The sequence below is a fragment of the Anopheles maculipalpis genome, chromosome 3RL (assembly GCF_943734695.1).
Source record: "Anopheles maculipalpis chromosome 3RL, idAnoMacuDA_375_x, whole genome shotgun sequence".
Lineage (NCBI taxonomy): Eukaryota > Metazoa > Arthropoda > Insecta > Diptera > Culicidae > Anopheles > Anopheles maculipalpis.
In genome coordinates this window covers 84,255,241-84,280,448 of record NC_064872.1, presented here as the reverse complement: position 1 = coordinate 84,280,448, position 25,208 = coordinate 84,255,241, and the positions used below count along the sequence as shown (strand labels likewise).

The 25,208-nt window shown below is 44.1% G+C and overlaps 2 protein-coding genes across 4 annotated transcripts in view; one reads left to right on the top strand and one right to left on the bottom strand.

The window, feature by feature from the left end:
- The window catches only part of LOC126561486 (diacylglycerol kinase 1), a 483,147-nt gene that overhangs the window by 167,309 nt on the left and 290,630 nt on the right, over positions 1–25,208 (top strand). The gene's annotated exons all lie outside the window — the stretch shown is intronic.
- LOC126561442 (tight junction-associated protein 1) lies at positions 660–23,300 on the bottom strand. 3 transcript variants are annotated; one of them, XM_050217587.1, is made up of 6 exons: positions 23,251–23,300; positions 18,865–19,200; positions 11,763–11,846; positions 11,476–11,677; positions 2,623–3,899; positions 660–2,339 (listed from the first exon to the last, which is right to left on the bottom strand). In XM_050217587.1, exons 1-6 carry the CDS (start codon positions 23,269–23,271, stop codon positions 660–662), a joined length of 3,600 nt encoding a protein of 1,199 aa, XP_050073544.1. In that variant the 5' UTR covers positions 23,272–23,300. The 3 variants fall into 3 exon arrangements, with proteins under 3 accessions (XP_050073544.1, XP_050073546.1, XP_050073547.1); XM_050217589.1 differs by having other exon boundaries at positions 11,482–11,677; XM_050217590.1 differs by lacking the exons at positions 660–2,339; positions 2,623–3,899 and having other exon boundaries at positions 11,436–11,677.

The window sequence follows — 25,208 nt, the reverse complement described above, 5'->3', positions numbered from 1 at the left end:
AAGTAAATCGATTCCATCGCCCGAAAATGAAATACTTTCTTGATTTCAACAAGGAAAATGGAATTATCTCGCTACTCCTTCTTTCTTTCGCTCCCCTAGCCACACACTGAACCGTGTTCTTGCACGCGACTACCGGCACAAAGCGCACGGACTATAATATTGTGTATGGACACTTTTGGACTACAGCGAAATTTGGCTGGATTATATCTAAACATTAAATGAGCACTTTGATTCCCGTGTTGCTGCTTTCTTCCATCTTTAAACTAAAGCTATTAACTAGTTGCCCTAGCTGTTGCATGTGTTTTGTGTTGGTAATTGTCCTACGCGGACGTTTGTTCCTCGGGGGCTCCCCAGGCTTATCAATATAACACCTGCTCGGGCGTTCTCCGGGCGATAACCGGGGCACGGAAGGATAAGCTGGACGATCTCAATGACGTGTGTGTGTGTGTGTGTTTTGTGTGCGTTTGGTTTACCATTTTCTACAAGTTACATACCTAGCGACTACGCGATCAACAATTGTAAGCAACGTTCGGTATATGTATCCTTTTAACTATCCGAAGCTCTGTATCCCCACGGACATCCAGCCCGCCGGGCAAGCATGCCTTTGTGCGAGCGGATTTTCTATAGACGTGTTTTTGTGCCGTTCCTTTTTTGCGCTTTTACAGATTTGTCTCCGTTCGATGTGGATTGATCGGGTACTTGTGACTGTTGCCGTACGCATTGCTGGCGGACGTATTACCTACCGCCCCCGTGTGAAGCTGGTGGTAGGAAGCTGTCTGCTGAGCTACTGCCATACCGGGAAACAGTCCCTTGCAAGGATCGCGCACGGGTCGATCCTCCGTACGGCCATTTCCTTTCACGCTTGACGCGGACGATGATATCAACGACTGACGACGCGTGTGCACGGTCGACCATTCGTTCTGCTTCAACAAGAACTGCTTCACGTTGTACTCCATCTGCGCCAGATCGACGCTGCTACTGTCGCCATCGTCGTCGTGATCGACCGGGCCGGAATGGTCCACCGACGACAGCCGGTTCGCTTCGTCTATGAGGCACTCGGTAAGCGCACTGTCCCGCAGCATGGTGGTACCCTTGCGGATTGCACCCAGCCCAGCACTGGAGACGTTGGTGGTCGTATTGCTATTGTAATCTAGCACGGATGGACCGGCCGTGCTGGTTAAACTACTGTTGAGATTATTGTTGTACCCATGCTTAATCCCAGTGCCCGGTTTGGATGTGTTTGTGCCACCGTGATGTTGAGCAAAGGGTAAGCTTCCGTACCCAGCCATTCCGATACCATTGTTGTTGTTGAGCAGATTTGTAGTACCGGCCGAAGTAGTACCGTAAGAATGCAAATGACGACCCACCTTCATATCACTACCCGTGGGCTGTTTGATTTCACACCCCCCAACAACACCATTGCCACCCTTTGCGCTCCCAGCGAGGACGGATGGTCTGATGGAAGCCTTGCCAGCAACCGCCACGGTGGCATTATTGTTCAAGCTGTCGCTTATCGCGAGACCGGCCGTTGGTTCATTATCCGATTCGGTGTTGCTTAGCGGTTCCGCATTTCCCAGCTTGGAATTGTTCTGTACCCATTCCGCCACACGGGACAGCTGCTGGCGGCGCAGTATTGCGCTCTCCTGGATATCTATCTCACTCGAGATCGAGCTAGACTGGGTGCAAGATTTCTTCGACGTCACATCAATACCTTCTAGCTTGTTCACGTTAATATCGAGCCGAGGTTTCGCCAAACCCGACGCCCCTAGCTTGGTGTTGATCAGCAGATTGCTGACCTCCTCACCGATCGTACACAACCGATCGGACGAGTGAGGTGATGTGGTAGTGCTCATATTGCACACCTGCTTGCTGACACTTGGGTCTACTCCTCCATCATGTGCAACACCACCACCACCCTCGTCGACACGATTGATAGTGCCACTGATAAGATTTCCATGCCCATCCGTTCCAGCGTCACCCGGTACTACTGCACCGCTGCCTGCTCCTCCGCCACCTGCTCCACCCCCTGTCGTGGACGATTTGTTGGGCGTTACCATCGTTTTGTTGAATCCTGCGGGTGGTATGGAATCAGCGGAAGACGTAGCCGTTGGCAGGTTAGTAGTTTTAATGGCACCGTTCAACCCGATCGAAGGATCATCGTCCAGCAGCAGCTCCTCATCAAGGAACTTGGCCCGACGGGTGTACATGACCGGTGTGGGTGGCTTGGAGTGAAGCCCCTCGAAGCTATCGTCGACCAGGTTGTCTAACAGAATGTTGCTCGAACCGTTCTGTATCCGTAAGGCGCAGATTCGTGGACCGGACATTTTTGGATTTTCAGCCTACAAAGGATGACACAAAGTGTATTAATTTAGCTATTTTAGTGTCTTCATTTATTGTTTAAGAGAGATTCATGAATCACGATCACACTACAGCGTGCTGCGGAAGATCGACACAGTGGGAATGAAAAATTTAAATTTGCATGCTACACCAATTGCATACATTTTGGCGCAAACCTATACGAGTGCCACGATGCAGCTTTCCACACTGCTCGACAACCTTCCAGCAGCGCAAGTTGACCCATTTTGGTGGAATTACCTTGCTGCTAATTTACTAATTACTCACCTTGATGGTTTTGATGAGATTTCGATTAAAGATCTCAAACATCTTCGCCCCATCCTTCTCCGGATCCTTACTGCTCGTTCTACTCCACAGACTGTTGGTACTGCCGACCGTGTGGTACAGGCCACTACCCACACTGCCACTTGCCGATGTACCATACTTGCCTGTCTGTCCCAATGCACCGTTCCCAGTGGACGAGATGGGTGTGGCATGGCTACCACTCATCTGATCCGTGTCCTTAATAATGTACGATGGCGAGTCGTGCGAAAACTTTGGCTGCTGCTGTGCCGTTGACGTGCCATCGGTGGTACGATTGAGCTGTGGTGTCATTTGTCCTACACCAGCACCACCACAAACCGGTGGCTTGACCGACTGCTTGAAGGAACTCTCGCCACCGGGCAGCCCCGGTTTCTTAACAGGCAGCTGTGATGCCGCTAGTTTCGCCCCAAGCTTGGTGTGTTGCTGCTGGGTCTGCTGTTGCGGATGATTGTGATGTTGATCGGCTGTGTTCGACGTGAGGGAAACGGTTCGATCGGCCACGAGTCGATGGTGTCCCAGGATGGGATTCACCATCAGGTCGTCCTTCTTCGTGGACACCAACAACGAGAGTGGTTCGGACGAATCGCCATCACCACCGGAACCGATATCACAGTTTGGTAGGGCAGATCCGTTCGTACCGCTGCCGGGTCCTCCTCCACCACCGCCACCACCACCCGTCGGTGACACCTTGTCCGGTGTGGTTAGGTAGTCTGACACGCTACTTTTCGTCTCCGATATGACGCTATCGCTCGACTTGATCAGCTTCATCATGTACGGACTGTTGTTGTGGGACGGTGAGTTTAGGTTGCTGCTGCACCGCAAACACAGCGAGTTGTTCGTCTCACCCTTGATGAGCGTTTGTGTTGCGACACTGTAGTACTTCTGGTCGCTGCCGAGCAGATCGGCTAGTAGTAGCGAGCCGGATTCGTGCAACCGGGACTCAGTCGTCCCGGGCAGATTGTTGCCGTGTGTGCATACGCACGTATCACAGTGTTTGATCGGTGTGCCGAGCAGTGCGTCGCTCGACTTTAGCTCATCCTCGAGGAATTTAGCCATCACGGACGGTGACACAACGTTCTGGCCGTTCGGTGGCGCCAGCGATCGACTATCGCCGAGCAGACTGTCGGTCGAGTTGGCTGGCGCGCTACCACCGAGCGGTACGACTAGTGTGGCTTCCTGCTGTGCGGTTGAGTCCCTGCCTGTGCCCTGTTTACTGCCCGGCTGTCCGTCCTGATTACCATCTGATGTTTCGTGAAGCAGAGCAGTGAAAAAAGGAAAGGAAAAAGTTCGTTAAAATTCATCAGAAAACGGCAGCAGTAGATGCTGTTAGTAATATTTCAAAACAGCCAATTTGAGGCGATTTTTTGAGCATTATATTCAACAATACTAAGTTTAAAATACATTTTTACCCGTGATCTTCTACAATCGATCAAAATGGAACGATAGAAACCTCAATTGATTTTCTGCAACTATGGCCGCAACACTGCATTGTTTAATATTGCCAAAAAATCGCCTCCAATTCGACTCTTTCCAATTTTACAACTAAAACACAAACAACCAAATGCATCAACTACACGATGCCATCTACGGATTAACGTGCTGTGCATGCTGTGCAATAGGGATTGGCTACAGGATTACAGGATTCCCGAACGATACAGATGCTACTACAACTTACCCGTGCGATGCTTTATTTGAAACGTATATTGGCTAAAACGACCGGAAACTGCTGGCCGAGCGAATAAAACGAAAACATTTAACCCACGTTTTCGTTTCGCAACCTTTGACCGAGAACTTCGTCCTTCGTCCGTTGTGTGCGGTTTCTTCGCTTCACTCTACCACTCCCGTGTGCTTTCGAATGGAAACTAATGAAACATTCTGCTGCCGCTAGCGACCAAACACAACCGATACGGCATGCGGGACGGGGGAAAATGTATTGATTTATCCCCGAGTGCTCGAAACCCCGGCAATGGGATATCGTTCATTTTGTGTCTCTCTTTTTTTCGCAACTGGTTTTAGCTGTGCCGGAGCTATATATTGCATGCGATGCACGTTCCCTGCGAGTGCGAGTGGTAACGGAGGGTGAATTTATGCTTTCCTAAACGAACGTAACACATCCACACCGACTCATTTTTCTAAGCATGGATGATGGATCTGGCGAAGGGGCGATGAAGGGGAGAAATGGACGAAACCCAACCCGGACGAAAGGTATTTGACGTGTTCTAAGTTAAGGAAATATATCCTTCTATAAATACACACCAGACCATTCGCTTATTCGATCGGTTAGCGTTTTTTGTTTTGTTTTTGTAGCAACTTGCCGTGCCTGCCACTGTTTCTATGCTTTTTTTTTAGTGCCTGGCACGCGAAAACACTTCTAAGCGATTTTATAGTGCAACCCAACTCGTACAAACACACAGAGCTCAAGAGACATCAACAAAAAAAAGCACGCGATTCCGATTCTGAAAACGTTTTAGGGCAGGAAACCTTCCACTTTTGGCTTCCTTCCTTACTTCCTTTCTTGACAATAGCCACACCAAGATCTCAGGCGGACACCCGCGGAATGTATGTGTGTGTGTATGTCGCTATCACCTCTAATCGGTGGATTCAACAGGAAGGAAAGTGAAACACACACCAGCCAGGAACCGATAAATTGGCGCACACCATACATTACACCTGAGCTGGGAATGCAGAGGAGAAGGTCCTGACCCTAAGCACCCAATCACCCACCGTCGTAAGCATCGGGAGCGCACAAGTAGGCTCGACGGGGGTGTTTATGGTAATGTTTTGTTGGTAGGCCCAGCATAAATTAGCGAGCAGCACAAGGACTCAGCGCACACGAAACGGCTCTCGCGTGCCTCGGGGAGAAATGGTGCTGGAATGCTTGGCTTGGACCTTAAATAAATAATGTCAATTTAGTAGTACCGATTTTCACGAACTGCAAAACTCCTCCATTGTGGACACTTTCGCCGGTACCGTGCTTCGGTGTCTGCCGTGTGTTAACCTGCGCTTTAGCACCCGTTGGGATATAAATCCGGAGTGATTGTTGATGACAGTCTAGCTAATAATTTATCCAACCAGCTGTGTGTGGCAGGCTGCCGAAACCAGACGTGGCATGGGATGTGCGAGATGGAGGCAGTCTCAGATCGCGATCTACACTGGCGGGCAAAGCGGTAGAACGGTGCGCATTGTTTACACACTTTCCTTACGGTGCGGCATTGTTTGAACGGTTCTCAATGGAGTTCCAAAAATTGAGAGCATAATATCATAGCACCGGAGGCTTGATTATGTTAAGCCGGCGACCGGTTTCTTAAGGTTTGAGGTTTTGCATAATCAACGGCTTGATTACCTTTAAACTCTGGCGGTAACTTTTGGTAACAGTTCACAGTGCTTTGTTTATCTTTTCCGTCAAAACTACTGGCGCACACAATTTGGGCAGCCGGGGCTTGTGGGTTTTTTGCGAGGGGAAAGAAAAGGTGAGGGTTTAAAATTTCAAACTTTGTTCAAATAGTGCAACCCACACATACACATACACAATTGCGCAAAGCAGGGATTCGCAAACACAAACTCACCAAAGCACACAGAAAACACTTCGGGAGTTCGTTTCACTTAAAATGGTTCACTTAACGCTACTCGGCGAGCGATTTTACAAATCCCTTTCCCTCCGTTCGTTGGACGTTGATTTGATTAAAACGAAATTATGATAATGGGTAAATGATATCCGTTGTTTATCTCTTCAATAAAGCTGTTGAGGTTCACTCGCTCACTCGTAAGTCATCTTGCTCGGCCATCCACATCCATATTTGTACCGGGAAGCCATTAGTGGTAAAGGATCCGCTTGGCTTTGCTTTATTGTCCTTTTTCCACACACACGCACACACGTTCGACCTCCCGGAAGGGTCATTAGAAAGTGCGGTACAAAGAGCGAAGGCACGAAGCGTGAAAAAAAAGGTTCACTGCTATTTGCATTTTTCATACCATCTCACGGGATCACGTGAGCGTACGTGAGTTAGAGCGGTTATGAGTATTTTACCCCACGCGCGGGCACCGTTATGGTCGTTAGTGATGGTACATTCCGAATGCAAAATATCATCACCACCATTAAACGCACTGCGATTTTTTTCCTAGATGCTGGATGTAAGTGATTCAGGTACACCAGGTGAGATCAAGGATCAAATGAATGCAATTTTGCGACAGCAAACAAAAATACTCTGGTTTGACACTCATTATAGTGCTTCGAATGTAGGTGAAAAACGGCACACTTAAAGCAGTGGCAGATTAACCTATGGGCGAAGCTGGCGGTCGCCAGGAGGGCTTCGACGGCTAGAAAACCCCTTTCTTCTTAGATGGGTAAATCTAACCAATCTTTCATCCCCGCCAGAGCAGTACAAACCTCGTCTAGGAAGATCTACAGGGGGCTCAGATCAGCTTGTCAATGGCACCCCTCCCGCCAACAAGCAAATACAAAAAAATATGAAGGAAATGCCTTGGGAAAACACACAGGAAGGGATGAAAATACGGCGGAGAGTCCTAACACATCAAATTTGGTCTTCCACGAATGTTACTACCAGTCATTGGAGCGAGTTTCGTCGATCTTCCACAAGGTAAGAGGGTTCAAAAAACTTCCGGAAAAATTCACTTCAGGAATAACACTTCTTTGCGGAATAACTGGATGTAGGTGGAGGGATCGGGGCGGAACGTTGTTTAAAAAGATATGCTTTCTAAAGATGTATCTGACGGTATGAATCACCACACGATTCGACGAAAAATGAGCGAGTTACCGTCGATTTTCCACGGGAATGCTCATAATGATTTTTTCCGAGAAATTTCGTTACCCTCATTATCCCTAACGACACATCCAATGGGACGCTGCACACCATGATCTGACCAAAAGTGAGCGAGTTATCGCCGATTTTCCATGAAAACGCTATTGTTTTCCGGAATAACTCGATGGCTCGCAGAGGGATCAGGTTGAGGAGTTTCACAAAAAGATGCGCGGTCCCAAGACGAATCCAACGGTATGCCAGACACCGCAATCCGACCAGGAATGATCAAGTTATCGCAGATTTTCCACGGGAATGTTGTTATTTTCCGCAATAACTTAGCGGGTGATGGAGGGATCGGGTTGAGAAGTTCGGAACAAAGATGCGTGACCTTAAAGCGCATCCAACGGTATGCCGGACGCCAGAATCGGACCAACACTGAGTGAGTTATCACCGATTTTCCAGTGCTTTCTTCTTTAACTTGGCAGGAGGTGAAGGGATCGGGTTGAGGTGTTCGGCGAAAAGATGCGTGGCCTCAAGACGCATCCAACGGTATGCAGTACGCCAGAATCGGACCAAGAATGACCGAGTTATCGTCGATTTTCCATGGGAATGTTGTTATTTTTCTCCATAACTTTTAGGGAGGTGGAGGGATCGGGTTGGGGTGTTCGGCAAAAAGATGCGTGGCCTCAAGACTCGTCCAACAGTATGCCAGACGCCAGGATCGGACCAAGAATAAACGAGTAATCGACAATTTTCCATGGGAATGCTGCTGTCGGAATCCCACCTCCCCCCCCCCTCCCTCCTAGGTTCTGGAAAATTCCCCTTATTTCCATTGAATATTAAAAACCATCTTTTGGAGGGGATTTTAAAATAAATTTCAAGAAAGAAATAAAAATGACTCTGAAAAACTTAAAATTTAAAGACAAACTTAAAATGGGACGGAAAAATATTTGTCGTGACGAAAAGAAAATAATTTTCTGACCACTTTTGAAATTTCCATTTGCTACCTCTTCGCCTGGTATGCTCTCCTGTTACTCCTGGTCGGATTTTGCCGCATCGAAATCCACAAAAATCTGGCACAAAAATCCGACCAGGAACGACTGGTAGTAACAGGAGAACATACATTCGAGAAGGTAGCTCGGGCCGGCCAAAAAATTCCAAATTCAAACTTAAAATCCAAAATCAGTTTTAAAATTCCGAGGCAAATTTTAGAGTTGAATTCCAAACTTAAAATTTCCAACTCATTTTTAACTTAGATTTCGAAAATTAAAACTGGATTTGGAATTTTTTGGCCGGCCCGAGCTACCTCTTCGAAGTCATGCTCTCCTGTTATTTCCAGTCGCTCCTGGGCGGATTTTTGAGCCAGATTTTTGTGGATTCCGATGCGGCAAAATCCGACCAGGAGTAACAGGAGAGCAAACCAGGCGAAGAGGTAGCAAATGGATATGTTAAAAGTCATCCGAAAATTATTTTCTTTCCGTCATGACAAATATTTTTCCGTCGCTTTTAAAGTTTGTCTTTCAATTTTAAGTTTTTCAGAGCCATTTTTATTTCTTTCTTGGAATTTATCTTAAAACCCCTCCAAAAGATGGCTTTTAACATTAAAGGGATCTAAGTGGGATTTTCCAAATGCAAAGGTCTGGGGGGCGAGGAGTAATTCTGCCAGCAGCATTCCCATGGAAAATCGACGTTAACTCGGTCATTCTTGGTCCGATCCTGGCGTCCGGCATACTGTTGGATGCGTCTTGAGGCCGGGCAGCTTTTTGCCGAACTCCTCAACCCGATCCCTCCATCCACTGCCCAGTTATTGTGGAAAACAACAACATTCCCGTGGAAAATCAGCGATAACTCGTTCAATTTTGGTCCGATCCTGGCGTCTGGCATACCGTTGGATTCGTCTAGAGGCCACGCATCTTTTTGTGGAACACCTCAACCCGATCCCTCCACCCCCTGCCAAATCAAAGAAGAAAGCATTGGAAAATCGATGAAACTCGCTCAGTTTTGATCCGATCCTGGCGTCCGGCATACTGTTGGATGCGCACTGAGGCCGCACATGTTTTTGTGGAACACCTCAACCCGATCCCTCCTCCACCCGCCAAGTTATTGCGGAAAATAACAACATTCCCGTGGAAAATCTGTGACAACTCGGTCACTCCTCGGCCGGATTTGGCGTACTGCCTACCGCTGGAAGCATCGTAGGGCCGCGCATCTTTTTGTTGAACACCTCAACCCGATTCCTTTAACCCCCGTCCAGTTATTGCGGAAAATTCCCGTAAAAAATCAGTGACAGCTCGCTCAGGTTTGATTCGATCGGGACGTTCCGCATTTCGTTAGATGCGTCTTCGGACCTAGCGTCTCTTTGTGGAACAACTGAAACCGATCCCTCCGCATCAATTTATCTGCTGTGTTTGTCTTATTTCTTCTAGATCAATGTTCAGCGATCGTTAGAATAGTAAGTCTAGGGAAAGTTTGTAATATCTTCGATTACATGATTACTTAGATTCAATGTGGTAACGGGGCCACAATTCCCTCTTCGTTTAGGGCTAAAAGGCCCCCAGAAAGGCTAAATCCACCACTGACTTAAAGCTTTTCTGCAAAATTAGTGCTAAAATTAAATCCCTGTTTTACACAAATAATTAAACACGGTGAACGGTAGTAGAGATTGAGCAGGATGTTACTTCGCTTTTCTTTGTATCGTTGTGTTAAGTGGCTTCTCTCATTATGAGCCCGCAGTCACCCGCAGGCCGTCACTAATTAACGATAGTGTTAAAATTCTTACTTACATGGAAGAGCATTGAGCGGCGCCCAAAAAGTAGTTACTACAGCACAAAACACACACACACACACACACACACACACACACACACACACACTCAGGGCAAACAAATCTTAATCACCAAACACACCCGTGCTGCAGTGATTTTGTGACCGTGCTACTGTGTGCTATTAATAGCGAGCATACATACACCATTAACACTAAAACTTAAAGTAATTACCACTAGTGTTACGTACTACGGAAAGACAAAAAAGCATACTAAAGAAGGCGTGAAAGAAGGTGTACTTTGTGCATAATTTCCAACCTGTGCAGTGCAAACAAAGTTTCTGCATAGAAATGTTTTTCGCTATACGCCTGAATGTATGCATGTGCTGCATCATCGTGTGTGCTAGGCAGCTGCAATGACTCTTGTGTTGTAATGGGAAACGGTGGGTAAAACTTTTACCTAACACTTCTGTTTTGGCGGGTTGGTACAGGAGCTGGACTTTTGAGCAAAAGAATGAATTTTCTTCTATTTATAGTAACGAGTAAACTGCACCAACAAAAAAATACGACAAATAACTTAACGACTTAAAGCTGAAGGTTCCAAGTCCAAATTCCTAATTATTGCAACAAAAGCTCGCCGAAAGCCTCAGGGCAGGTAATGAAGGACGATAATGCAATTTATCATAATAGAGTGTAAAAAAACAAAACTATTCCATTCAATGGAATTCACCGACACGAGGGCGCAGATACCTCTTAGGTCTATTGTGTGGAAGTGAAACCGAAAACTATGAGAAACTGTGAATTGCCTCTAGGAAGTCTTGAGGACACAAAAGGAAAGATTGAAAGATAATGGAAATTAATGTAGTTGGATGCTGCTGCATAAATAAAAGGGCCACTATGGCTCTATATTCATGAAGGTTAATAAAGCTAAAAAGAACGGTAATTGAGAGAAGCGTAGCATACACCAACTTCTTAAATAAAGCCGAAGTTTGGAAGCCCGAGGGAAAAGAAAAAAATTATAAGAAATTTATATCCATTACAATAAATATTACAAAAATATTGATACATTTCAAAGAAAAATATAAAAAGTTACAAAAAGTCTTCTAAAGCCAAGCACTAGCAAACGATAATAAACACATGCACAAACACACAGCACGAGCAGCAAAATTACGGATCCAAATATTGAGCTTCAGTGCCGATGGGATTTTTTTTCTCTCCCGGCCAGAAAAGCGTTCGTAGCAAACTCAGTAGGAAGGAAACAACTATGCAACCGCTACACACTTCCCGGTTACTAACACTTACCAAGCCCTCGCATGGAATAGACCATGGCGGTCGGAGGGAAAGGACAGATGGGCGGTGGACTGTCAGAGGCAGGCAGCACGTGGTACGAGTTAGTGGTGGCCATACCAACGCCGCTCGTGCTACCCTCCGAGTCCGAGTGTGAGTTTGTGTCGAGGCGCATGTACGTGGCCACTTTCGACTGTATTTCGATCGGCAGCTGGACAAAACGCGAGAAGAGCGGAAAAAATAGACAACCGATGAGAAGGGTTAAGAAGTGTTCCAGGCCATCTCATTTAACTTACCGAGGAAAGTTTGGGCGATACGAAGCTGTCCGGTTTACACTGTAGCAATTGTATCGCAACACTGATGTCGGTTTTGTAGCGTTCCTGTAAAGGAGAACACGTAGAAAGAATAACGTTAGTTGAAGGCTGAATCATAAAAGTGAACCGAAGTGCCACCACCAGGCCAGACAAACTGTCTTCCTCGCCGTCTCCTACGTCTATGCTCAATCAACCGCAAGAACCCATTTCCGAGTGCACTTGGCATCTTCTGTAAGCCATCTGTACAACCACGGTAACGGCTTTCCTTCTCACAGACATCCACACTTAGGAACAAGATTGATTCATTCTATGCCTCCCCCCCCCCCCCCCCCCCCACTTCCCTCAATTTCGTGGTTCATTTTCTTTACGTGTTTTTTTTTGGTTTTCGCGTTCATGACCCCGTGCTTGTGATCGTTAATGCGAGTCCTTTGCCCTTTTTACGTTCAGATTCTTTGCCGCCATCTGGAGGGTATTCCATTATCTTGTAGATTCGATTTTTTTTAGTTTCTTTTTACTATCGGTACATGGCGATGGCTAAAAGCTCATCGATTGCATACAATCAGGCGAGAAGCAGATAGGCCAGGAGAACTTTTGTCAGTTAAAAGATTAAAAAAAACGAAAAGAGACTGTTGGGACGGCGGGTGGGAAGCACGGGTTGTTTTTTGTTACATTTTAATTATGCTTGCATTATGGTGCAGATTGAGGTTACACGAAAAAAATCAATAAAGTATAAGCTACTTTTTTACATCGAAAACAATTTTTATTCCGATAAAAAATGATGGACCTGTGAAGGCTCCGTTTTTAGATCAAATTTGGTTGTTTTTTTCATGTATAAATTCATCATTATTGGACAACGCATTGAGTTCCTTACTTACGCTAAAAGTAAAACTTGATTAACATTGATTGCTTTCGTTGTACTTCAGAGTACAATCAATTAAATTATTTTAAATTTCAGTAGTGATCTTTTTCTTCTTCTTCTTGGCTTAACGACCTCTAAGGTCATGCCGGCCATCGAAATGGCTTACTAGACTGCCGATACCATGTAGTTGTTTAGTCAGACTTCACTGCGCGGGGACGGTCCGGATGGCATTTTAACCCCGGTCCTGCTGATTGAAGACTAGCGACAATGTCGCCTACACCACCTTCGGTAGTTATAAGTAACTTTTAATCATTTTTCATTAAGTTTTTGTTCAACATTTTGCTTTCCTTCTAGGCTGTCTATGCTTTTTTTCTATGTTCTTTCTTAAGTTCAAATATCAATCCATTTTCAATGTAAAAGACATCACCATTATATATAATCTATCATCACAAGTGCTGCAAAGAACGTTTGCTAAGCAACGTCAAGTAATGTACCCTGTATATGAGCAACACGCCGATACGCACCGATTGAATTTGTCCACTGAACACACCCTCAGTTTGGACGATATTATTTTCTTTTATTTTTCAATTCCACCTCGGTGCGAATCCCTCAAGAATAAATAAAAGAAATTCCCCCCTTGCAGCATCAGTGCACACGGGGGAAAAAATATTAAATAAAAGAATATTTCGCGTGTGTAACACGCTACCAATCCACACATAAGCACATCCTACTTCCAGCAGTACGCAATCGTGGAGGGAAAGCCTTTTCTCTTTCTTGTTGCGTTTACCGCACTGCTGCTGCCTTCACCAATGATGATGGAAGAAGATTAATGGAAAAAATATTACCCACGCGAACATATACTAAGAAGCAGCAAAAGCAAACGCACCGTAAGCTGCTGCAGCACTAGTTGGTAGTCCCTTTTGTTGCTGTGACTGTATGTGTTGAATGTGCCCCTTGCGGAGTGTACAAGGAATGGAAAAATTTAATTATGTACACAGAGTGCTGATATGGCAGCTACAGCCCCGAAGCCGGAATTCATAGTGAGTTTCGCGCTAGTAAAAGAAGTATAGTATTACAGTACATTACGCATCCTGGCAGCATGAATGATGGCTTTCTTGAGTGGTTTCTTTGGTATTACGAAACGTATTTTTGATCATAATTTTTTGCAGAAACTTTTATTTGTTTAATAGGATAAGAAATAGTTTCTTGTGTTTATTTAACATACGCCCAAAAGTATGCAAATTCCATTTCAAGTACATTTTACTAAAGGGGAAAGGTACCAAAAGGGCGTTAGTTGATATTTATCCCGTTTATCGTTATCGTCACCACCATCATAATCACCAGGTGAGGAGCCCATTTATCCATGAAACCATTGAAATTCTTTGCTTTCATAATTGGGCTTTTATTTTCGAACCTGCTCCAAACCTTATGGGAAAAACCGACAAACATCCGACCTCTGTAACACCGTCCTAATATTTGTGCAATTTTCCAGCTGCTCCCTGTTCCCGACCCTAAGAATGTTCTCATTTAAACCCCTTTCACGGTTAATTATGAAGTGATGATAATCTGCCCACCCTCTGCACCACGACTAAATTATGTAAAGTAATGGACTGGAAAGGAATGGGTTTAAGGAAATAAAAGTAAAACCACCTAATCTCTACCGCTTAGTTGTAACAGGTTAGCCAAACAACGAGGGTAGGAAGATTTGGTTAGATATCATCGCCACACTACAGATCTTGCGAACTTCCTACCCTTCCTGTCTGTCATCTTTAATCGCTTACCTGACACATTCCGCAAGGATCACAACTATACCATTCAACGTCCATTTCAAACCGGTGACTGTGATGATGGTTAAACATTATTCCTCTTTCTGCAACTACTTTCACTTCTCGAGTCTGCACGGGCTCAAGCTTTATCCGCGCACGCTGGTTGGTTAGTGTTATCATTCCAATGGGCAGAGAGTGAGTGCGTAATCCTTTGAAGAACCCGACAAAGTAATAAGCAAAACAGACGTAATCCATCGAGTGGACGCTCATCAAAAGCAAGGCATTCGAAACGGGTAGCAGCCATGCGCTTTGTTTTCGATCCTACGCAATCAGATGGTATTACGGTGGTAATGTAAAACGATGCCCGGATACTCGGCGATAAACCCCACTCGTCCGATGATGAGGGAAGGAGGATAATACCACACGCCACCTCCGATGGAGAGGAATCGGATAATGCCACACGCCAGCACAACATTCGTAAACACGGGAAACAGATCATCGGTGTCGACCTTTTTCCTCGAGCCCGTTGGAGTTCCGGTAGCAAAAAAAGGATACAAGCAAAAGCATAAAACTCGTAGAAAGAAGAAAACCAGTGCCACATCTCAGCTGGAAACGGGACGGATTATCGTCTCACCAGGGACATGCAGGAAACGAGGTGATAGAGCAGTTTGAAACGATGTGTTTTTACTGAGTCATGCCCACTGTGGTAGTTGGGTTAGGAGTATTTTTTTCTTATTTTTCAAAGAGTCTCTTAAGAAAACGTAGTGGATAAAATCCTTCTCAATTTAAACATCTTTTGTAGAGAAATAATAAATATTTTATGAAACTCTCACGAATAAAGCTATTTAATTGTATTTCATCAATCGTGTTATGTTTTCAGAAGATTACTCTACATTGCTGCAGTTCTGTACCACGCTAGCTTCATTTCCCATACAAAAACGAAAGGCTTGTTTGCCTTTCATGTACTTCTTCCGTTCACCATTCAATCTTATTATGTTAATGCGCTACCGTGTATGTAACACTTACTGTTGGCAGCTCTCTTACTCAACCTACCGTATCGGTGCCGGTCTGCTGAACATCGAAACTTTAGTTTGTAGGTCAAGAAGTAGATTTAAAACGTGAGTCAGGAGTTTTCTCAACATTGAGGAACCTTCTTACATCGAATCTCACTTTTTTGCTTTTAACAGAAACTGAATTTACAAAGTGATTATTTTGTTTGTAATGATTTGCTACTTTCCTAGCGTGCTGGCAACCTTTCTGCATTCCTCGTTGTAGTCAGCGATTTTTTTTTCTTTTTGTTAACTTTCCAAGACTAAAAACCACTGTGTTTTTCATGATTGGTTAAGGATAAGTTTGAAGAAAAAATGTTAGATGTACTTGACGTTGAGAACGGTTAAAAATGGTAATGCATCACATGAAAACCGCTGAGTGGATGACATTTTCTTTTTAAACTTCGCTTTCCACCAAGCTCAGAAGAGGGAGATCGAGAAAGAACAAAAACACACAAACGATGCACAGATGGACAGCCGATTGATGTGCTACATTGCAGTTTCTTGAGGACTCTCCGCAAATCCTCTTCATGCGGTTTACATTAGGAGAAAAACTACACACTTTGTTGCTAGAGGCTAGAAAGAAAAGCGAACAATTTCCATCCATCCATATTGATCCTTGTGTTTTCGCTGTATTATTATAGGACACCTCCCTAAAAAGACGGTTTCGCTTGCTTGAGCGCATCATCGATACATCGATGTGAATAGACGGCGTTATACATTTTTGCACCTTTTCAGTATGGATGACAACTTTGCTCGTTACCCATGCGTCGTGTCGTTGAAGTTGGCATTTCCAACAACTTTCTTTGATTGCCGGTAACAACACACGGGCACATCTGTATGTAGCAAGCCCGCTGCAACCGACTCAATCTCCATGTTCAGCCGCCAGCTTCCTGTTGGGTTTGTTTTGCTCGACCCCCGCTTTTCCCAAGAACGCTCCAATTTCTCGCATCACTGAAGCAAAGGGACGAAAGGTCGACGACACTTATTCTGCTTCAGTGGACCATCGGATTGCCGTTTCGGCAACGGAAACGTTTTCCAGGAGCGACACAATTACTTTTCCCGGCCCGGCCGATAGCGATAACAAGCGCGAATCCGCTCGTATGAGGTGATGGGTGTTTTATTCAATGTGCTCTTGTGCATTTCACATACCTTAAGCCCTTACGCTCTCCTAGGGGTAGTAAAAGCAGACTGAACATAGTTTCCTTTTTTTACTAACGAATGATGGATTTTTTTTTCAATGCTCTTTACATATGTTCGAGTTCAACTTTATCTAGTTTTAGTAACAAACATTATGAGCTTAATAGATTTATGTCTATGCTATCAGAAAAAGTTTTCAATTAATCAACTGTCTTACCACCAAACCAATGAAACATGTACAGAAACTGAATAGCTCATCCTTCCTTCCCAATGTTCCATAAATCAATTTCCATCCTGCTACGCGCACCGCCACCCCGTAAACAGATAAGCGACCCCATTTTTGTGTCATTGCAAACTGGGCGAGAAGTGAGATGAACTCAACCGCGGTGCCCTATTTCTGTCCGAACCCCCGAACCTATCACGAACGGCACGGCAAGGGTTCGGTACCAGAGCTGTGGTAGTTGTGGAAAATATGGAAAATCCACTGATCAAACAACCAACCACCGACAGCATCCGGCAACGGATGCTATGAAGTGGCAGGATAAACATACAACCCCCATTTATGCTTCAAGGGTTGGTGAGATCGAATAAAATGGAGAGCCTTTCGGATGAGATACCGTGCCATCACCCCATTCACCATTTCGTTACCCATCGTGGGTGCAATCGTGTGCAAAAACTGGATCAATACTTCAATACCCAATCCAACAGGTTGGATGTGTGTTGGTTTTATAATCAATAAAAATCAATACAATAACATAAAAATGAAACGCTTGGTGGTGTGGGAATGGTACGGAAATGTAAAATTTTCAAAAAGGGGGAAATGTTAAATCGAGGGTTTGTGCCAATCTGACAGGATGAAGACATTTTGATTTTACATCTTAAATTGAGCATGAAACCCAATGAGACGGGAATGGGATAAAGGAGGTATATGATTATTCTTTTGTTAAGAAATAGTGACGTCGGCTCGGATCGATCACCAAACGATTAAAGTTTTCATTTAATTTTGACAACTTGTTGAGGTCAAAGAAATTTGCATTACCAAAAGATTTAAAAAAATATCACAAAAATTGACAAATATGTTATTATATCATACATAATCTAACTTTCCTTTCGTAGAAGAAAACCCAACAAAACCCAACACAAATGAGAATCTATTATTGGCCCCTGACAAGCTTTAGACGATGTTCATCCGATTTGTGGCAATCCAATCACGTGACGATTCCTATTAACATGCTTCAATTGTACTTTTTGTTCATCGCATTTGCATCAACCACAGTTCGAGTGACATCATCACACATCCACATGACCACATCACGATGATCATCTGGCATCATCATCATCATCCTCATCACAATGTCCTTCAATATTCGGCGAAAATTGTACTTCTTCCTCGGTATCACATTCATTTGCGCTTCATTTTCTCACTGGCGCCCCCGAAATTGTAGCCACGCGTTCGCATTCAAAAACGTGAGTCATCCGGTCGGTTAAGCATCCACTGCCGCAGAAACCCTCCATTATTTCCCGGTTCAAGTTCAGGCGAAACATTTGGACACCGGCCAGAAGCAGCCAGACCGCCAACTGAATGAATCTCAACCCGATAAATGTGTCCGTTCTAGCTGTTCTTGCCCCAAGCCAATTCAATTGCCAACGTTGCTGGCGGCTGGAATACTAGCCACCGTTGTAGCGGGGGTTTGAAACGTTCGTGGACAGAAGGAAAACTACGGAAGGAAAATCAAGCATGAACAGTGTTACTAATCGAATCATGTTCGTTTCGTTCTGATCGTGTTCGTTCCCAGATTCAGGTCAAACCGAACGCAATTTGCTTGATGATTTGTACTCGTTTGCAAGGAGCTGTTTTGTATCTAGATAATGCTTATTGTGAAATGCGATTCATTCTAAAAAAAAAACGCTGATCTTCAATTTAATTTTGTAAATCAGGAATCTTGAAAATTAAAAAAAAAGGCATCCATTAGAAGAAGTTCTTTCGTTCGTGTCAATGGAGCACATTTTTCTCACAACGTTAAATTCTCCATTAAAACTGCTTAGCTTTATCTTGGCACGATCTTGCATGCTTTAGATTGCCGGCGATTAGGCGTGAACGTGCCTAACGATATAAAGTAATAGGCGTCTCCATCGCTGTTAACGATCACATTTTTTTCGTGTGAGAAAAATATTATTAAGCCCAATATTTGTGATTGTGTGTGTTCAACGTTCAACGGAAAAATTATATTAACGATCTAATGAACTATGCACCGAATGCTCATACTTACAATTTCCCGCTTCAAGCTCTGGATGTTGTAGTTGGCCTGTGCCAACCGAACGCTCAACGTAGCCACATCGCTCGTCAGCTGCGCCCGTTCGCCCGAGTTTCGATCGACCAGCTTCAGCAGCTTGTCCTCCAGATTTTGGTTCAGCTTTTGGACGCGCTTGTGCGATTCGTACAACCGCTCGTACTTGTCCTGCCAGGCGATGATGCTATCCTCCAGCTCGACCTGCCGGTCGCTCTCCTGCAGACAGGCACTTTCCATTGCCAGCAGCTGCGTGTGCTTGTCGGCCAGCGCACTCTTCAGCACCTCTATCTCGGCCGCCAGCTGCACCTCGCAGTTCTGTTGCAAACGAACGAAATACGAAGCGAAGCAAACGCAGTCAGTACAGCGCGGGCGAACTTTATAAAATCTCCCCCCCCCCCCCCCCCCCTACCCTCCCAGGTTACGGTAATGACGTTTTATGACAAGCAGACATTTTTAAACCCTTTTTCTCTTCAAACTCAAATGAAAGCATCTCTTTAGGGATTGAAACAAAACCAAACCATGCATGGGTAGGTGGGTACGTGAGAAAGCGCGGGAAGAAAAAGAGACCTCTACAGCCGAGCCTGCTCATCGTTAAGTATGAAAGTCAGGCAGCACGGAACGTCGCGGTATTCAAACGTCACCTTTTTTTTATTCTTATCAACCAACGGCGGGTCAACCTTATGTGGTGTTTTTTTTTCGAATAATGGCTGATTCTGTAAACCTCCCATTTGCAGATTGTTGTTTATGCTAAAGGCCAAAGCTTTCACACACCACGTAGCCACGTCACAAAGTCAACCAAACAATAATATGCCGTCATAAAGGGATGAGAAACGGAATGAAGAAAACGGACTAGTTACAAAGCGCCGAAAAGAACGTGAAAAACGGTGGAAAAGTAAGGCACAAAGATACTCAACTCCCCAAATGATGTGTACAGTACAACCACTACATAACATTCAATCTTCACAACAGTTTACTGTACGGTTTTTTTTTCTTCTAAACATCCCACCACACGAGCTGAGAGTATGTGTATAGGAAAGCTTTGAAATAAAAGCTTCATAACGAGAGTTCCGCACTACCGAACGACAAAGGAAGGTTTCGACAGTCTCTGCACAAAATGAGGGAAAGAAACCTCACTTTCCATCTACTGCACTTTTGACATTTTTGAATCACACGTTTTCTTTCCCAATAGCTTCCCCATGTGGCTTTTCGATGGAAAAGGCATGCTCATCAAATGGAGTAAAGGAAGGTATAAGATGTCGTGGATATAAAGAGGACAGATGCAGTCGTGAAAGTGTGATGCTTAAGGAGAAAGTGCGTCATACTGGAATGCTTCCTAGTCGACAGTAAGTTTTTGAGGGCCAAAACAGCTTTTGCTCATTTTTTCCATTCATATTTTCACCTTTAATGACATTTTTGAAAGGCCAACTGCACGCAGCTGATAGCTTGATCTTGCCATTCCACAACAGCCACAAAACAGCTGCTCGCTCGCTGCAGCACTGCACTTGATATCTAAGCGCAAACAAAGCCACAAACGCGACGCTACTCCGGCACCGTAATCATGTCAACGTCTCTTAAATTTTATTTATTACCATTTAATCTAGCGTCAAAACGGCTTACCATTTCCCAGCACCGTGTGCCCAGCTCTCGCTACAAGAAACCTTCTGTGCGATTCTGCTGTACCCCGGCGTGGGCCCGTAGTAAAACAAATACCATAGAAACTTCGCTACATGTAACAAAGCGAACGAAACGCCGCGTACAGTGAAGAATACTCTCTACGCCATTCTTCTCAATCCCGGTAGCAAAATAGAGTGCGGTTTCTGGGCTGCCTTTTGCCTTTTTTCTGTCGGGCTTTATCGGCTGCTCCGTACGATGCACAAGCGTGCTATTAGGGGTTTGCGGTTCACTCACATACTAGTGCTTTGGAGCTCGCGCTTCGACTGATAAGATGGAAGATGGCCCGGAAGATGAAAGGGCTGATCTTGACGGAGGGAGGTTGTGGCGTGATGGTGTTGATGGGAAGATAGTTGAAGACCTCAAGCTGTGAGGCCACGACGAACGGTGTGTGGAATGTGTGGTTGGTTTGTGTTTTAGAAAATAACGAACGAATAAACGAAGATGTGGCGACCTCGTCAACGGTGGGTCGGGTCATGGAGCTATCGCTTCCTGCACGACGGCTACGGCGGTAATCGTCTTGGAGGAAACCATCGATAATCGTAGCATGTTATAACAATTTATTACAACAAAATTTATAATTTAAATTCATAAGTATACATACAAAAATGAATCAATTAAAAGTGTCTTTGGGGAAATTCAAACAAATAAAAATCAACCATCGTAAAACAATATTCTTAAGTATTTAATCCCGTGGTTTATATTTTATTTCCTGACTGGCTTTATTGTTCCGTGATGTAGATCCAGAGCGAACAGGAACTGCTATTACAGAATACAGCTCCTGACATGCTTTAAACACCGCACATCCTATTATCATTCTAAAGGATAACGAGTCCTCATACACGCACACACACACGTCCAGCTCATGTGTCAACTTCAATAATCAACCATCTTGCGAGCCACGGGTGGAAAACTTTGTCACCATACATTCGCCCTTTTTAAACCTTAAATGAATAAAATCCCGTCACCATAGTTTACGTGTGTGGTGATGAAAATCATTACCGATCCCCCTCCTCACACACCTCAAACACGACACGCACGTAAGGTAATTGAATTGCTTTACCTTCAGGACGAGAATGACTCACTAGGACGATCTTTCTTGCTCATAAAATCGAACGATGAAACGGGAAATGACGGACGACCTGTTGCAAATTAAAATCTCCATCTGCGTTTCAGCCCGCCTGCAAGACGCATCGTGCCTCGGGTTCTCGGCCATCAGGCAGCAAGGGTGGGGTAAAGTCTCTCGACCGTCTCCGCGTGTTGCTGAAGGCCGAAGCACTCCCGCTGACAACCAATTACGCTCTCCAACTAGGTGAAATTAATTAAAAAAATAAAATTAACGTCTCCCACAACACTACGGACGAAGAGTATGGCACGGATGCCGAATGCCATTGGAATGGTCCCCCTTCCCCACCCCCTCCGAACGACGTCATTGCTTGCAGGTGTGTGCAGTGCACGTTGGTATTGGTATGTGCAGCACCACCACTGGTAGCGAGATGGAAAAATCCCGGTCGAGGATACACGCCTGAGAACAGCGGCAACGGCAAACGGATTGATGGGCGTTGCAGAAATTGCATTGCGAACAGCGACATAAGTTGCATCAACGTAATCACGTCCCATTATGCGCGGGTTCCTTCATCCTGAGACGCGGTTTGGGTAATGGTAGATAACACGGCTCGCAAATCGAGTTTTCTCATTGAATTTTCCACCGATATCCGGTTTACGTCACGAGCAACTGCACTGCGTTCTGTGTTCTGATCGCTCCTCAGGATGTACGTTTAATATAAGCTTGTCTTTTCTAACAAAAATTGTTAGAATCTTTTGATTTTAAAGAGAGCTAGATATACACCCTCTACAAAGCATGGTGAAGAAAGACTGATTGGATTTAGGACCGAAAAAGCCACCACACCAGAACATGCTGTAAAAATTCTACTAAACCTACAAGACACATCCTCTCGCACACTGTTGCACTGCCGAAACAACACGTAGAACACAAACACAGCTGGAGGATGTTGGCTCCTTTTTGGGACGACTAACTAAATGACCACCAATTAGACAACTACTACCTTCCATACATACCGACTCGTCTACCCAAATACAGACATAGCGGACATTATTAGTTTGTTTGGACTATGTTTTGCTGGACACTGCCATTGTCCTGTTACACCCGAGGACAGCCGAGGATGGTTTTCGGACAGAAGGAAACATTTGGTAGCATAAAGAGACCGTCTCGGGGAATAAAGACATTTAAAATTCCTTCCCCCTGAAACCACCCCACTTGGAAAAGGGGATAGATTTTCCTCCCTTTTTTACAAACTCTTCGTAATGGTTTGTTGTGGGTTTTGTTTTGCAAAAACAAAAAGTACAAGGGGTTTGTGGAGGAAAGGTCAAAATTCCCGTTTTATTACTGCAGAGCCTTTCAACAAACACTACCACACACTTGGATAAGCACACACACACTCACACATGCTCTTTTTCACACATCGTACACGAGCGCCCTCTCTTGATTAACCTCGTCGACCGAGAATCGGAAAATCTTCGAAAAAACGGGAAGTCAAAAAAAGGACACGCGGAAACAAAAGACGCACATCACGCACAGTCGAGGAAGTTACATCGATTGGAAAGATCGGAAGGCACCGGGGGCAGGTGGCAAGATTTTCCCGTATTTTCCACAAGGATATTTCGTCGCAATACCTGTTCACTGTTGGATGACATTTTGAAGCATTTACTTGCGTTACCGCCTGCCACTGGAACGACCGCCCCTGCAATATTGGGTTGGGTGTTACACTTGCACTAAGCACTATCAGCAAACTACAGCAGCTTGATTTGCATTGCTTTGGGTTGGTTTGCGAAAATGCAAATATTTTCTACTACTGTGCCCACCGCCCTCCACAAACGACTAGGTAACATAAACACACACTTACAATCACTCACATACACACAAACACACCACAGACGGCAGCACGATGGCCGACGGAGAAGAGATAATCTTCCGTAACACACAACGTTTTGCGCAATGGAAACGTATAGAAGATTTTGGTGTGATGGTTTTGATTCAATTTTCGCCCCCTCGTCTGTTGTGCGTGTTGCAACTAAATATACAAAAAAGGGTGTAACTTTTGTTTCTCCCTTTTTCTTACGCTCTTTTTTGCCTTGTATGTTCACGTTCACGCACGTTGTTTCACTATTTTCGTTCGTTCGCTTTTCCACCCCTTCCGAAATTGGGCCTGCACTTTTCCACCCGTTAGAGGATGTGCAAGGCAGCGCCAGTACTAGCACCGAACACCGAACCGAAGCGAATGACAGCGAATGAATCGCTGGAAAACACGGTGCCTTCCTGTCGGTGGAAGGATTTTCCTTCCGCGAGAGAACTTACGGTGTAACGGTGTCTCTCGCTCTCTCACACACACAGGAACTGCTCTCAGCATTATTGCGTGTACGCAGCCAACATCACTCGACGTGTTTTGCCACCATTTTAAATGACATTTTAGCAAGAAAGAATGTTTCAATTATATTTTTCTTAAGTTGAAAGTGTTCATAAAAATTGTTTTTTTCCATTACTCAACTATCTAGAAAATGCTCAAATTTATGTGATAACCTTTTCACATAAAAATAATAGGGTAATAATAAAAATGATGATGCATTTCTGAGAGTATTTACCTCGTTCTATTATTTATTATTTCATATTTAATGAAAATATAGTAATTTGTTATCTTATCGTACTGTAAAGCTAAAATTTAGATTTATATTTTGAAGGAAAAAATTGACAACCCTCAAAAATTATACACAAAATCAATAATGCTAATAAAAACAAGCACGCTTACTAAAAAACTAAAAACTTACAATTTTCAACAGTAAAAATTATACAAACCTTTTATAAACACCAGTATTACTCACATTCCATGCAGGTAAAACACTGTGCAAATAGAATAGAACCACGCATGGTGAAATTTTTCGGAAATATTTCATCCAAAAACGGGAAAACATAATTTTGAATACTTTTGAAATTTCTTCTAGAATTTATTATATACGTACTTTCAAAAACATTCTTGTAACATTATATTACAATAAATACAAGATTATTGTTTGAAACTTGACCATTAATTAAGGTCATGTTGTGTATTGTTCAGAAATAGTCGATTGCATGGCCGGATTGACCTAGAAAATAGTCAAAGCCAAGAAATAATATATAATATAAAAATATAAGCACTATTTATTTATAATCATTTATGACGGTACAATGCCATATTGTCAAATAATATAAGCACTACTATGCTTAAAATTAAAGTTGACCGATAGAGCAACTCGAATGTTAAGAATTCAAAACATAATGTAGCCTTCTTTCGAATCTTTGGAAACATAAAGAAAAACAACTTTATTTTATTTTTTATCTTTGATGATTTTAGGTAGTCGGAAAGCAAATCGAAGAACAGAAGCGCTTTAAAACAACACTGATTTAAGAACAAGGGAAATAAGAAGTTTCGTTACAAAGCATATGCATGAACTAAACAAGGTTCAACTTACTACTCTTCTCACATGAGCAATGGAACGAAGAACTGTGTCTTAAGAATAGGAGAAAAAAAACCTTTTTGGTCTTCCACGAATCGCAAGCCACAGGTATCGAAGAAGGACAAACCTGTTTCTGTGTTAAT